The 13,379-nt window shown below is 50.1% G+C and overlaps 3 protein-coding genes across 3 annotated transcripts; 2 read left to right on the top strand and 1 right to left on the bottom strand.

Annotated features, from left to right (window-relative positions):
* Positions 1–690: 690 nt before the first annotated feature.
* M406DRAFT_63905 (family 31 glycoside hydrolase) lies at positions 691–5,369 on the bottom strand (the record flags this gene model as incomplete). Its single annotated transcript, XM_040924858.1, has 7 exons — positions 691–734; positions 795–832; positions 2,341–3,455; positions 3,531–3,724; positions 3,801–4,055; positions 4,181–5,140; positions 5,342–5,369. 7 exons carry the CDS (start codon positions 5,367–5,369, stop codon positions 691–693), a joined length of 2,634 nt encoding a protein of 877 aa, XP_040771728.1.
* A 2,504-nt stretch (positions 5,370–7,873) lies between these two features.
* Positions 7,874–8,760, top strand: M406DRAFT_358326 (uncharacterized protein). Its single transcript, XM_040923868.1, has 2 exons — positions 7,874–8,241; positions 8,356–8,760. Exons 1-2 carry the CDS (start codon positions 8,012–8,014, stop codon positions 8,660–8,662), a joined length of 537 nt encoding a protein of 178 aa, XP_040771727.1. The 5' UTR covers positions 7,874–8,011; the 3' UTR covers positions 8,663–8,760.
* A 3,269-nt stretch (positions 8,761–12,029) lies between these two features.
* Positions 12,030–12,757, top strand: M406DRAFT_324476 (uncharacterized protein). The gene has a single exon (XM_040919873.1). The coding sequence runs from the start codon at positions 12,125–12,127 to the stop codon at positions 12,689–12,691; it is 567 nt and encodes a 188-aa protein (XP_040771726.1). The 5' UTR covers positions 12,030–12,124; the 3' UTR covers positions 12,692–12,757.
* The last annotated feature ends 622 nt before the right edge of the window (positions 12,758–13,379 follow it).

Raw genomic sequence — 13,379 nt, 5'->3', positions numbered from 1 at the left:
TGATTATGTGAACTACATAGTGAAGGCAGCCAGCCTCCCCTGACCTTGCTGGAACGTCCTAGGGACTGCCTGTCAAGGAGCAATTACCACTTTTATACCATGTTGACATGCGCTGAATACCGGAGCGCCACAGATCTGTCCAGCGTAGTCCCCCGTCTCCTCAAAAGTCAGTGCTCTGCCAAGCGCGCCAACAAACCCAGCTGCGACCTTCAAATTTAGGCGTAGCGGGAAATGCACAAAGTCTCATGGTTCGTACGCTCCACAGTATGATGCGAAGAAGTTCGGGCAATTACCATAGCACAGCAAGTCCCACGAGGACTAAGGTACGAGAGGCATTTCATCCGTGATCGACCGTCCAATCAAATCAAGGACGTACATGGTGTCTGCAGGATAGAATGGCGAGCGAAGGATAAAGGCAGGATAAGTGTGGCTATCCCTCTTCTTCTTACAGTGGGGTTCCACAGATCATATTTTTTCTCTGTGATCAGGGACTACGCCGTCAAACCGATGGATAAATTCTGTCAGCCATCTAAACTACTGCACAACTAGGGGGTTTGGTGGATGGAGCTCTGCGAGGACAACCCCTCCCGGTCTATTAGTTCTGCTTCTGGGTGGAGCCCCAGGTGGAGATTGCGTCTGAACTTGACTGCCTCTCATTGCAGGTCTTCGCTTACACATGGCCAGGAGATATCAAAGATGCTTATCTCCAAAAGGAAATACTGTGGAAACCACGGCTGAAGAATTCATCATGGGCATTGTTTCGGATCGTAGCGTGCTGAATCCTTTTGCTGTACCTGCACTTGACATGTGGATGTTGACGCAGACACTCTGCGATACGGGATCCTCAATACTATGATCCATGTCCCTAGGAGACGTGGAGGGTTATGGGGCTGGCGTTAATGCATGGGTGTATTGCCAGACTACTACAATGGTATGTTACCTGCCTGCTTAGACACGTAAGGTTACCTACGATGGTAGGTCCAATTGAACTTACTATGGTCTCATAACCACGGTACACTTGAGCATGAAGAGCCAGCACCATTGTTATAGTTTCTCAATATAGGTTCAGAGTTTGGTAGCGCAGCAAGCCCGAGCTCGAACCGCTTTCACCGCTTGCCTCTCGTATGTCTGCTTGCATGTACCATAGTGAATAAACTCCTCAGCATTAAGGTTTGTTTTTGTATCTGTTCCGCGGAGCTCTCTGATACACCCTCGGCAATTCCGTAAATAAACATCCCAGTCGGTCTCATTTTGGAGGCTGTCCTGTACGCCACATTATCCGGGGGCCCTGGACAAGCTTTCTGCGAAGACGATCGGGAAACAAGCGGATCTCCATCCTTCGTGGTGAACGATAGTTAAAGAACGGGAGGGCTTGCGAAGATCAAGTCCCTGCATGGATGCTACATAGGATACACATATTTTCCGAGCGGGATTGATACCTGGCTGCTTCTTGAGCAAAACCATCAATAACTCATTCATACTATAGTACTAGAGGAAGCAACCTTTTGAAAATGGCTTTCTTTACAGAGTTCCTACTCACGGCAGTCTCGGCAGCCCGAATTCCCCAAGTACACTAGCTCTAGATCTCTCTAAAAGTACCGCACCTGCAAATTCGGATCGACACCAATGATGTCAAGACATGTGTATTGGTAGCTGTTCAGGATGTCTGACTCAAACGTGGGCTGCGGCGACGATTTGAAGCATCGTCCCACATCTACCCTGCCGCCCCACACTTTGATTCCATTGATTTCATATTACTACTAGATTCCTTCAACAGACTGTTGCAGACCAAGGACACGAACCAGATTAGGTGCCGTTCAACGCTAGACAAAACCCATGGAGTCTCCCACTCCCCTGGATCCTACTACCGTAACTATGATATATGTTGACAGACTGAATTTTTGAAGTCTTGTCCTGGCGCTTCCTTTGCAGGGTCTTCCCAACAGCTGGTTTAAATGAGTCTATGGACAGGAAAATGAGAAAGAAAAAAGCACAAGGCCATGGATAATGATTGGCCCCGTAGACACTTTTGCCATTTCGACTGTTAACACCTGCTCTGGTGGAAAAAAAAAAAAAAAAAAAATGTGCACTGAATATCTTACAGACTGCCACTGTCAACTTCAGCACGAGTTTGATTCTTGCACAACTGTACAATTGAAGTGCTGCCAGTGCGGCCTATATACAAATTTGTGTCAAAGCCTCTGCAGCACAATCTCAAAACGACCAGTCAACGGCTTTGAAACGTTCAAGGTCAGAGAGCCGCTTGCCTGGTCAAAATGCGCAATGCTATCATTTATCCCTCTGACATGTAGGTTGGACCCAGCACCAGGCGAATCAAACCCGAGAATAATGACGCTGGAGACAAAGACCCCGACTGCGTACCCGAACGTCCCGTCAGCAACCAAAGTTCCGTTGGCGTAGTCGAATCGCACAAATGTGGTTCCATTTTGCTGCAGACTGACTCCATCGTCAAGGTAGAGATGCCCGCTTGCCGTACCAGCACTGCCAAGAACGATGAGAAGCTCGAAATCTTTTGCTCGCAGCTCTGTCGTCGTCATGGCCGACTCTGCACGCAAGGGAACAATCGTGCCACCCCTGAGGTACAGAGGAATATCTGTGAGGCCCTGGTCCGTGACCGTGATATAGTCGGCTGTCCCCTGAACTTGCTTGAAAGTGTACCAGTCGTAAAAGACGTCGTCTGGTAGGTACACGTCGACGCTGGTGGCGTTCTCCTCGGTCACTGGAGCAACGAGCAGGGCATCGCCATAGAAGTATTGCATGTCTAGGCCGAACGTGGCCTCATCTTCAGGGTACAGGTAGAACATCGGGTTGATCAGTGGAGTCCCGTCCACAGATTGCTGATACATCGCGGTATAGATATAATCGAGAAGCCGATACCGTATATCGATAACCTTGCGTGCTGCTTCAGCAACAGTCTCCCACAGATAATACTCTTGCGAGATGACGGGCGGGTAACTGTTGTGGTTACGGTAGAAGGGACTGAAGGCACCGAGCATGGCCCACCGAGCACATAGCTGCTCAGTCGTGTTGTCGCCGTACCCGCATACATCGGATCCGACCATGGGAACCTGATAGATGGATGCGAAACCCATCATCATCGCAATCGATCTTTGGTAATGTGGCCAGTCGCTTAGGTTGTCGCCAAGCCAGTGGCCGACCTTTGTCCCCGCGCCCGCAAATGTTGATCGCGTGATAATCATAGGCCGTAGGCCAGGACGGCGAGCGAGCATGGCGTCGCGGGATGCAGCTGACATCATGGTCCCGTACAGATTATGGGTGTCGTACATGGCGAGGCCGTTCTGGTGGGTCACGTCGGTGTTCACTGTGAGGTTCGACAAGCCACCCTCTGCTGCATTCCAGCTCGGGAGATAGGCAGCGTAGTTATGGATGGCATACCCTGGATAGAGAAGATCGCGCCCAGGGAGCCCGAGTTGCTGGCCTGGTTCTTGGCGTGCTGCGAGAACGAGACGGCCCACGTCCCATCCTCGGAGGGGTTCTCTGCGCTTGACGTTCACAGCGGTCTGGTCCAGGCCCCTGAAATTGGTCTTCATTTGCTCATTCGTTGTTGAATTGCAATCTGTTCCTGGCGGTTGAAAATCGCACGGCCAACCGGGCAGCGGACGTGGCCATGCACGAAGTGCAGGTGGAGCCGGAGGAAAGCCTTCGGCCGCGGCCTGTTGAGCTGGATTGTCACAAGGGAAGTCTGATTGCATCCTTAGTAATGACGATACCATCTCGAGAGGAGTGATGAGGTGGGCTGTGAGATAATGAATACTCACTGCAAGCAAAGTCCGAAGGCTCATTCATGTCAATCCAGAGGGCATCGATATTAAGTCCAGACTCAGGATTAAAAAATATCGCAAATTCGTTGTCCCAGTAGAGCGTGATGTTTGCAGAAAACCAATCCGGAAACACGGTGACGCCTGGCCAGACAACACCCTGCCACAGAGAGCCGTTTGAACGGAGTAAGAAGATATTATCTTGTACACCTCGTTCGAAAGGCGCATAGCTGTTGTAGGCCACTGCAGGATCGACTAGCAAGTTTGAAGTATTAGCTAGGGCAGTCTAACACAAAAGGCATGAATCCATAAACACGCCCTCCGCCGGGGGGGGGGGGGTCAGAGATGATGCAAATCATACGAGTGAGTCAAATACATACCCATCATAATGTAATGTTGGTCATGGTTGTGAAGATGATCGACGAGCTGCTGCATTAGTTGAAGGGGGAACCTTTGGGGGTCCAACGAGAAGACTTTCCGCAGGTCCATGTAATCAATATCAGTCCACATGGTCTCAAGTGGGATCTTTGCGTCTGAGTAGTTCTGCACCACCTCGGCAACATTGTACACATCCTGGTACCCATAACGGCATTGATGAAATCCAAGGCCCCAGTACGGTTGCATGGCAGGCAAGCCTACAAGGTCGGCATATTGTCTTGCGACATCCAGCGGTCCAGGGCCGGCGATCAAGTAAAAGTCAAGCACGCCTCCTAGAGTATTGTACTCGAGGTATTGCCCAGACGGCCCTGTGCTGTTTATGAAGATGTCCATGCCGTTCGAGTTCAGGAAGAACACGCCATGGGTCCCATTGGCTCCCCGATGGTCAAAGTAGACGGGGTGATTCCCGTACAGATTCTCCCCACTGGGCGTGCCGTAAGCATCTCGGCTCCAGAGTGTGCGAATGTAATTGGTCGTGTTAAGACGGAAAGCATCCGAGTGCTCACCGAGCCCATAGATGTTTGGATTGTCTGGAAGCCGGGTCCGCAGCCGTAGATACTGCGTCTCGAATATGAGGCTGGCTGCCGAGGTGTCGAAGAGTATTTCTTCTGTGTCACTGCGGGACACAGTGAAAGAGAAAGGCGACTCGGTGTAGTTGAAGCTCAAGGCGGTGCGTGTAGCTCCTTGCGAAGCGCTGGGTCGTGGGAATACAGATTCTGGAACCTGGTATACCGAGTTCGCCGTGTCTTGGATCTTGACGTGTAGACGTGTCGCGGTCTCGTAAGTGACTTCTAACGTCAGGTTCTCCAAGTCGGTTCCATAGTTATTGCACGCGGCTCCCGCCAATGACAAATCAGCGGAAAAACTGGTGGAGGTGGTCTGCACGTTCGAAACCTCGTAACCTGGGCACGCCGTCAGAACACCGTCGCCGTGAGGGCTTCTCACATTTGGAATCTCTAGGGATGAGACTTCCACAATAAGTTTGGCCAAAAGCCAGGCGAGCAACGTTGCCTCTTTCATTGCAGCATGTGAATGCGGTCAATGTAATAACGCATAGAGTACACAGCACTGCTTCTCTCAAGTGATGCAGTTGGGATTTCGACGAGCGACCAAGTCGGTAGGTCGGATCATCTGATAATCTTTGACCAGTTTACGGAAGTGGAGAAGTACTGGGCGTAGAAGGGTACTTGACACATTATACTTTCGCTCTGATTCTCTCGCCTGAATATAGTCCGGAACTGTCTGCAGGTTTCCCCTCACCCAGGCTGCCTGACAGTGCAGCGCCACCCTTCCCTCGGAGGCCGGGGTATTGGAGTGAAGAGATGATCGACATTACCTTGCTGCACGATGAAATTGAGGATCAGTCACAACTTGCACACCATAGACTGTGGCATACTGAACTATGCTAAATCTGTGAAGAACCGGGATAGCGAACGCAATGTTCTTTTTTTCAATTTAGACAGAATGCTACATAACTTCACTGCATACATAAGATTATGTTTCTACCCTCAAACTCACTTTGACTCGGGGTGTGACGTTCTGGTCATTGCTGGTGCCTATACTGGCCTCTCCGCCGCTCACCATCTGATCAAGACTGGTACGCCGTCCATAGGGCCCTCCTTATGACTCGTGGCGTAAGTCGTTCCATCTTATTGTCAGTTAATCGAGGGAAGTGGTTGGATTGGGGGCCGCACATTCGGAATTGAGGAAGATGATAAGGTTATACTGTCACTGAAACTGTTTCTCTTGCTCGCGACCAGTACCTAGATAATAATCATTGGGCTTCAACTATGAGTTGGGAGGGAGTTGGGAGTCCCATTGCCAACCCGTATACGATCCGAAAGACGACCAAGTACAATTCGGATCGCGGTCTTGTAAGAACTCTCCAGTGCGGACTTGAAACCGGCTATTATATTTCTAGCATATAGAGTAATCATCTCGACACAGAATGGTTGTCCATATCCGCACTAGACCCCTAGCCCCACACTAATCTCGGGCTTAGAGATGGCCCAGTGCGCAAGTCATTACTTGGGGGAGCTGTTGAGCTACCCACGACAGGATGGAAGCTGTGCGTGGATGTGCACGGCGGCGGCTGTCGAAAGATATGCCTACATCCACACGCACAGCTCGAGGGCGGTGAGTTCGATCGCGCTGAATACAAGAAGTGGGATGTATAGTCTTGCTGGGGCTAGCCAGGGAATCAAAGACCAGCTCAGCGCTGGTAAGTCGAGCTTCTTCTTCTTCGCCATATAATTCGATGCTACGCCCTCACATACCATGTACTCCGGGATTTTGAATATGTGTGACCTTCTGCGGAAATGCCTTGTTTGATGCGCTGCTAGAGGAAGGAAGAGAAAAGAGAAACAGAAAGGTTAAACAGCTGGCTAGGTGAGGCTATCTAAGCAGAGGGTGTTTGGCGATAGTGGGGGCCAGTTAGGACTCGCTCGCAGTATCTCTGATGGAGCGGTTGAAAGTGGATTGGAATGCTCATTCCGGACTCATGTCGGTCTCGTCAAGCAATTACTTGATGGACTCAGCTAAGTTCACACGAGAGACGGCCGAGAATACACTGTAAGGAAGGCCATCCAAACAGCTCCATTGAATGCGCCGAAGTCGCTCACATATGACTATTCTCTCCCCGCCCTTCAAAGGGAAACTGTTGAAGTTAGTCACATCGACTTCATCTTTGACTGCCTTTTGTAAATGCGCGAGGTTGATCTACTATAATTCCTCTACAGAAGTGCCTTGCCATAATCAACTGGCATCGTCCATCAGCTTCGGTAGGCTGTGGGAAATCTTCCAACATAGTTTAGAATCGCCTTGCTTTTCGCTTTGTTCTCTCCTTGTTCTCGTGTTTTTTTTGCTCCATAACTGTATTCCACGTCACAAGTTGCCATGCTCTCGAAGCGTTTGCAACATTACAAGACTGCTGCAAGGTGTTTCTCCGAAGGCGTGTAATGGGCTGGCCAGGGGTCAACCACAGCCTCAATGAGCTTGGCTAGGCATTTTGACGGCCGGACTGTTACGTACATCTCGAGGCGGGGCATGTTACAACTAACGGGCACATGGCACATAATAAGTAAGGTAGGTGACGCATGTCAGCTGAGTGCTTTCTGCGCTAGCTAGTCCTGGAGCCTTTTAAAGGCCACTCTATTGCTTTGAGCCCGAAGCTGCGACGGATAGCCTTCGTAGTCGAAGTGATTTGTGTCCGCCATCCCGTTGCTACTGTGGGCATGCCGAGTTGAAGCGCTGCCAGCAGTGTTCACAGTTGGAAGGCCTGATGAGAGCGAGATAGGAGGGAAGATGTCTGTACTTGTCCGCTTTTCGAGGCTCCGTGTAGCATACCTAGTACTCAAGCAGGACACCGCCCCAAACTTGATGCATATCACATTACAGATGGCGGAGCCAAAGTTGCAAAGCCACAATAACCCCTCCTCATGGGGGCGCAGCAAGATTTGCTAGCGCAGAAATCTGGAACCAATAAGGCTCTCTGCAATCTTGAGGCCAACATCTTCTTTCCCATCAACATGAGCTCCCGATCAAGACGTATTTCAGCGACATACACCACTTTGGCCCTCGAAGAATGGACAGAGACACGACCGTTGACTAAAACCTGGAAACTTTGAAATCGTCTATTTGTCTAACACATTACCAGAAGTTTGTATCATCTTGCGCTGATCCTAAAACAGAGATTCAGAGGGGCGTTCTGGTCCTTCAGCTGCAACCTGGGCTTCGATTCAGACTCTTTCGCTACGACGACTAACCGCAACAGCATGTCGTATCAAGGTGCAACTCCGTCGCGGACGCCGCAGAAGGCGGATCAACCGCCAGTCGGCGAACGAGAATCGAACCGGGACCAGTTGGCATTTATGTTTAGTCCAGATGCAATTAAAGGGGGCAACGGATTAGCATGTCCCTACTTCAAGATGCACCCGGAAAGATATGAGCAACATATCCATTGTCACTCCGAAAGAGCAAAACCTTGGACGGTCAATCAGATGACGTAAGTATTCAGAATATTTACCTCTTATCAGAACTAATAAGCAATTGGGCTCAATGCCCTAATACGGGCAGCATTCTCGTTAAACTCAGTTAGTAACTTGACTCGCCCCCATAGCCAGCATCTTTGGCGGTTCCACTCGTACGTGTCCCGCTGCCCCTACTGCGACAAATGCTGGCCGAGAACTGCCCGGAAGAAGCTCGCCGAGGAGCGAGCAACACACATCTCAAATTGCTCAGAAAGGAGGCGGCTACTGGGCCAGTTACGGCCGAGGGGCGAGAACGAAGTCGACCTCATGACCGAGGAGCAGCAAGATGCTCTAGCTTCAGTCAAGAAGTTCCGAGGGAGTAATGCAATAAGGCTCCGAAAAATATATAGCGCTATAGGATTCAGCTGTCTTCCGGATACATTCCGTAAGCTATGAGTCTGCTTATAGGTTTCTGGGCTGAGACTCGGTACTAAACACGAGCGCAGATGTCCGCCCTCCTGAATTTACTAGCAATGCCAAAGACAACATAAGTCATCTCTTTCAAGGCTTCGGGCCAACCCAGGATTTCCCAGAAGAGGATATGCCATCAAAGGACCAGCTCCTCTCTCGAGAGAACATACGCAAGTTTGTAGGCTATTCCCCTAGCCCGAACCCCAGAAACGAAGCTGTGCTTGACTCGATCGCTGCCTCTCGAGACCGATCCATGTCTCAGGATGTCCAAAAAGAGCTGCCAGAAGCACCCGAGGCCGTGTCACCTTGCACAAACGTTTTGGGGGATATGGGCTTGCATGTCTTGGGAGTGGGAGGTCATCCACTGGTCGGTAATCGAGAAGACCATACACAAGTCGTCGTGCGCGGCCCGCACGACCTTGTAGCAGATTTATCTGGTTCTCTTAACCAACCATACATGCAAGCAGTAACTCGGCCTGACTTGGAAGGCGTCTCCAAAGAAGAGGATCCTTTATTCTCTAGTCGCCATCTTGAAACATCGTCGCAGACTGCAGCCACCAGACAAGATGACCTTAATCTTGTCAGCTCCCAATTGTCGAATCACGTTGAGTCTGCCAAGCTGACCTCATCGCAGCTCAATGAAGGTCCTAGTCCAATTCATACGGAATCAACAGACGCTGAGACTGCGCAAAGAGTTCTCAAGTCACCATTTCAAGATGATGCTTTGCTTTTCGATCCTATGGAGGTTGACGACACTGGACTCTTCAACTCCATCAACAATCCATCCCCTATCTTGCGACACGACAAAGATTCTGGGTACCAGGGCTCCGTATCAACAGATTCGAAGCCAGTGAACACATCAATGTTCTCCGGACCACAAAAACAAACAGCACTAGAGTCGCTACCAGAGAGCGCCACCGACAGTGAGCAAGGAGATCCCAATGAAGATTCGGCAACAGTGTACACTGCACATGATTATGCAACCCTTACCAACTATGTCACAAAGTTCACAGAGCTCATTGTCGAAGCACTTCCCAACCAGAGCATACTGCACCTCAAGTCACAAGTCCTATCAGTGACCATTCCTAAATTACTGGAGGCGTTTGCTATCAAACTTGGATTCTGCGACGCATCTTCGCCTTACAGGGAGATGATGTCGTTCTTGCATCGCTACCGCCAGTACGTTTCTCTCAAGGAATATATGGACTCATAATTAACTAAATACTTCAAGGCAGATAGTTCAGTCTATCACAGAGAAACTTGAGGATGCAAACAACCAAAGTTTGCATTTTCCTGGCGATGCCATGACCATTGACGATAAACTGGAGAACTGGGATCCAATCTGTGAAGCTTTCGAGATTGATGCCAAGCTAATTCTATCATCGGATGACTTTTCACCAGCAGATGACGAAGAAGAATTTGATGATCTCGATGAAGTTGACGAAGAGCTCAATAAATATCACCAGTTGCTCGTCAAATCTCCTGCCTACAAGTGGCTTGTTCATAAGCTAAAGGCGGAGTGGGCCTTTGAGACCGTGGGGGAGGATGTTCGAATGGGAATCCATCAACAGCTACTGGACTTGTTCGATTGTGGTCGAAAGCGAATTCTCAGTCGAAGTATACGTCCGCCCACAGCAGAGATGATGTTTCACATCCCGTGGAATCTCACCGAATTCTTTGAGTCTCGGGGATATGATGTTCCTGCGCATGAAGCCTTGCCTCACGTCATGGTTCTGAATGGTAGCGGCAACAATGTTCAAGCTATTGCGTGTAAAGAATACGTGGCTCAGGTTTGGCCTTTCTATGGCCCAACAATCTTGGAGGTGATTCAACGCCTTCTTAGAGGAGAAAAACAGGTGCGAGATCGTAAGTGTCTTTGATTACCATCTCCGTGTGATTGTCATAGCTGTTTCACTCTTTCGAAGACATTTGCTGATTTCTCTGCTGGAATACAGGGGTATCACTGTCCGACCAGACGTGGATACACGCGCAGCGGACCTCAGAAATCCCTGGAGATTGGAGGGTGTCCCAAGTACTACTAATGTGTGTTACTGGGTCCGTTCATTCTGTTGCTGAGATTGGAGAGGTATTGGCGTGGCTTCGTGCTTCTCTCACATCACTCGAAGGCAACACCGGCGTCTACACAAGCTACCCTATCATTATAGAAAGGTCTGTTCGAACATCCGAAGCATCGAATCTTCCGGATGTGAGCATGAGAAAATCATGCTCGATCAGGCCAAGCATCGAACGCATTGGATCAGTCCGCAATCAACCCGCCCTCACTGACGTGGCTGACTGTTGGTTGAGCCTGCTGAGCAATGATATTTGCGTCAAAGGATTCCCAACTGCAGGAAGGCCAGCACAACAAACGGGACTCGAGGTCCCCCTCGACATGATGATTGCTCTAGCCGACTGTCAACGATTGGAAAACTTTGCGGGGAAGTTCCTGATCAAGGGGTTTGATTTTGTCATATCGCCAGTGAAGCTGGAAGACAACATCATCTACTGGCACCTACTAGCAAACAAAAAAGGTGAACACATGTCATACACAGACGAGAGAATCTTGGACCTTTGGCGAACTTATCCTCCAAATCTCACTGTCCAGGATCTGGAGTCTTGCCGTCACATTCTGGGTTGGTGTGGCAACGCAGATAATCTTGCCGGTAAGCTTTACTCGTGACACCCTACTTGGGCGCGAACTGCTTTCATCTCTGACCTCATCTAGGTACCTCTGAGGCTTCGTACAGAAATATCGCTGGCTCAGGCCTGGGAGCAGTGCGACCAGGCGTTGTCCTCGAGAAGATCTCCACTTCTTTCGGCATGTACGCAAATTTCGGCGCGTCAGCAACTTTGCTGCGGAGGTCCGCCCCAGTGGCTGGCAGAATCCGAGAAAGATACACGCAGAAGTTGCATTGGATCTCGGAAAAGTTTGTGGTCCTCTACGACCGAGAAGACCAGAGAGCGTGGCTCGTAGACGGCGCCAGCGCGTTGCTTCATCTGGTTCGAACGACTTTGGAACGTGACAGGCAGTCCCAAGATTGGGGTCAATTCTGTCTTTTTCGAGACGGACTGACGCTCACCGAACCCCAGGAATCGCATCGTTTCGCTGGTAGGACTGCAGCACTATTCGTCTTGAACAATGAAAAGAATACCAGTCTTGCGCTATTCGCACAGCCAACGCGAGACGAGCTTACGGAAACTACAACGGCCAATGGGTCGAGTACCACAACTCTGACGAGATCCAAGCAGAATGAATCCTTCTCTGATAGAGTTGAAGATCTTTATAGCGCTTTAGAGAAGGTTGTGGGTCACCATCAAGGCGTCGCTTGTGAGGACGGTATCAAGCTGCGCCTACAACACCCAGCCCGCCGCCGGTTGGAAGGTTACGACTTCATGGACATTGTCACGGGATCAGATCCTTGCTTTCGTTTCGTTGAAATCAGAGCTATGGGCCCAGGCTGGGTGGATCTGATCAGAGCTCTGGGAGCGATCACCCTCTTCGGGACAGGTTTTGGTGATCTTATTCGACCATCCTCCGATAGAGAATCCGGGTGTCCTTCTTGTCTCTTCAACTTTTCAGCACCCAAGAACCAAGAGTACTTGGCAGTCTGCTCGACAGAGCTAAATACCATGCTGGAGAAAAGAGGATTTCAGCACAAAACGCGCCTCTCGACTTTGAGCGAGGGGTTATACTGGGGCGAGCGAGGCGACACATTCCAGCACTGCCAATGTTCTCAGCATTCTACCATGAAGCAGGACCGCATCCAAGTTCTGCTGCGCGATGGACCGGCTTGGTCGACAAAGGGCCTGACGACGCCCACAAGCCTGCCGGAAAGGGGGGCTGTTTTGTTCGGTCATAGTGGGCCTTGGATAGCTGGGTTGGGAAACTACTTGGGGCGTAAAAGGCCGGCCGTGCCAGCTGCCACGATCCATCATACTCCTCAAACGTCTACACAGGATGAGAGTTACTCAATTGTTGGGACTGGCTCCTCTCGGAAACGCAGCAGAGCTTGAGATATCCTCAGAGGTTTTTCGGAGGCTGAAATGGCTAGGACTAGTATAGGAACCTTGAATGATCCCAAACTTAGAATGTTTCCGGCCCTTCCTTAGTGAGGTCACAAAGGTGTTGTCGTCAGGGAGCCATGTTACTTTCTTTGGTTGAGATGGTATTGCATGAGACCGTGTGGGTATATAAAGGGTCTGGCCAGTGCAACGCGCTGGCGATCGCTTCTGCGACATACCCTTATGCCAAACCCCTTCCTTGAAATGGCAAATGGTTCTTGGGGTCCTTGTGTGGCTCAATCTCAACTAATCACACTGTTGATTTGAGCTATGGTATTGTGGCATTGCAACACAGGGACTGCTCAATGGCGGACTCGAGAGTTATGCCCATACTGTGCAAGTTAGCAGCACATTCAAAGGGACGATCTTTCTGGTGGCGAAAGGCTGCCACAAATCAGGTGTCTCAATCCATTCGGTCACAAGAAGCTGCCATTATGGTGATATATCCTTGAAATATTATGTAGTTGCTGCGGATTCCGGAAGTGAGAAGAGGGGGGGGGGGGGGAGGGTGAGGGTCCAAGTGTTTCCCCTATCTCCTTTTTTCTTCTTCTCTCGAGTATTTCTTTTTTCCAGTCATCAAAAAATCTCAAGGACCTATATGGTTCTTAAGGACACTACAGCGTAGATACTTACTCACCTG

Source organism: Cryphonectria parasitica (assembly GCF_011745365.1).
Source record: "Cryphonectria parasitica EP155 unplaced genomic scaffold M406scaffold_9, whole genome shotgun sequence".
Classification (NCBI taxonomy): Eukaryota; Fungi; Ascomycota; class Sordariomycetes; order Diaporthales; family Cryphonectriaceae; genus Cryphonectria; species Cryphonectria parasitica.
Note: the sequence above shows the minus strand (reverse complement) of the source record. Positions and strands in the feature narration are given on the sequence as shown.

What these genes read in the sequence shown, in the direction of transcription:
- M406DRAFT_358326 (XM_040923868.1), top strand. Translation starts at nt 8,012, where the DNA reads ATGTCGTATCAAGGTGCAACTCCGTCGCGGACGCCGCAGAAGGCGGAT. An exon ending in TGGACGGTCAATCAGATGAC is followed by an intron (nt 8,242 to 8,355) that starts GTAAGTATTCAG and finishes TCGCCCCCATAG; the next exon opens with CCAGCATCTTTGGCGGTTCC.
- M406DRAFT_324476 (XM_040919873.1), top strand. Translation starts at nt 12,125, where the DNA reads ATGGGCCCAGGCTGGGTGGATCTGATCAGAGCTCTGGGAGCGATCACC.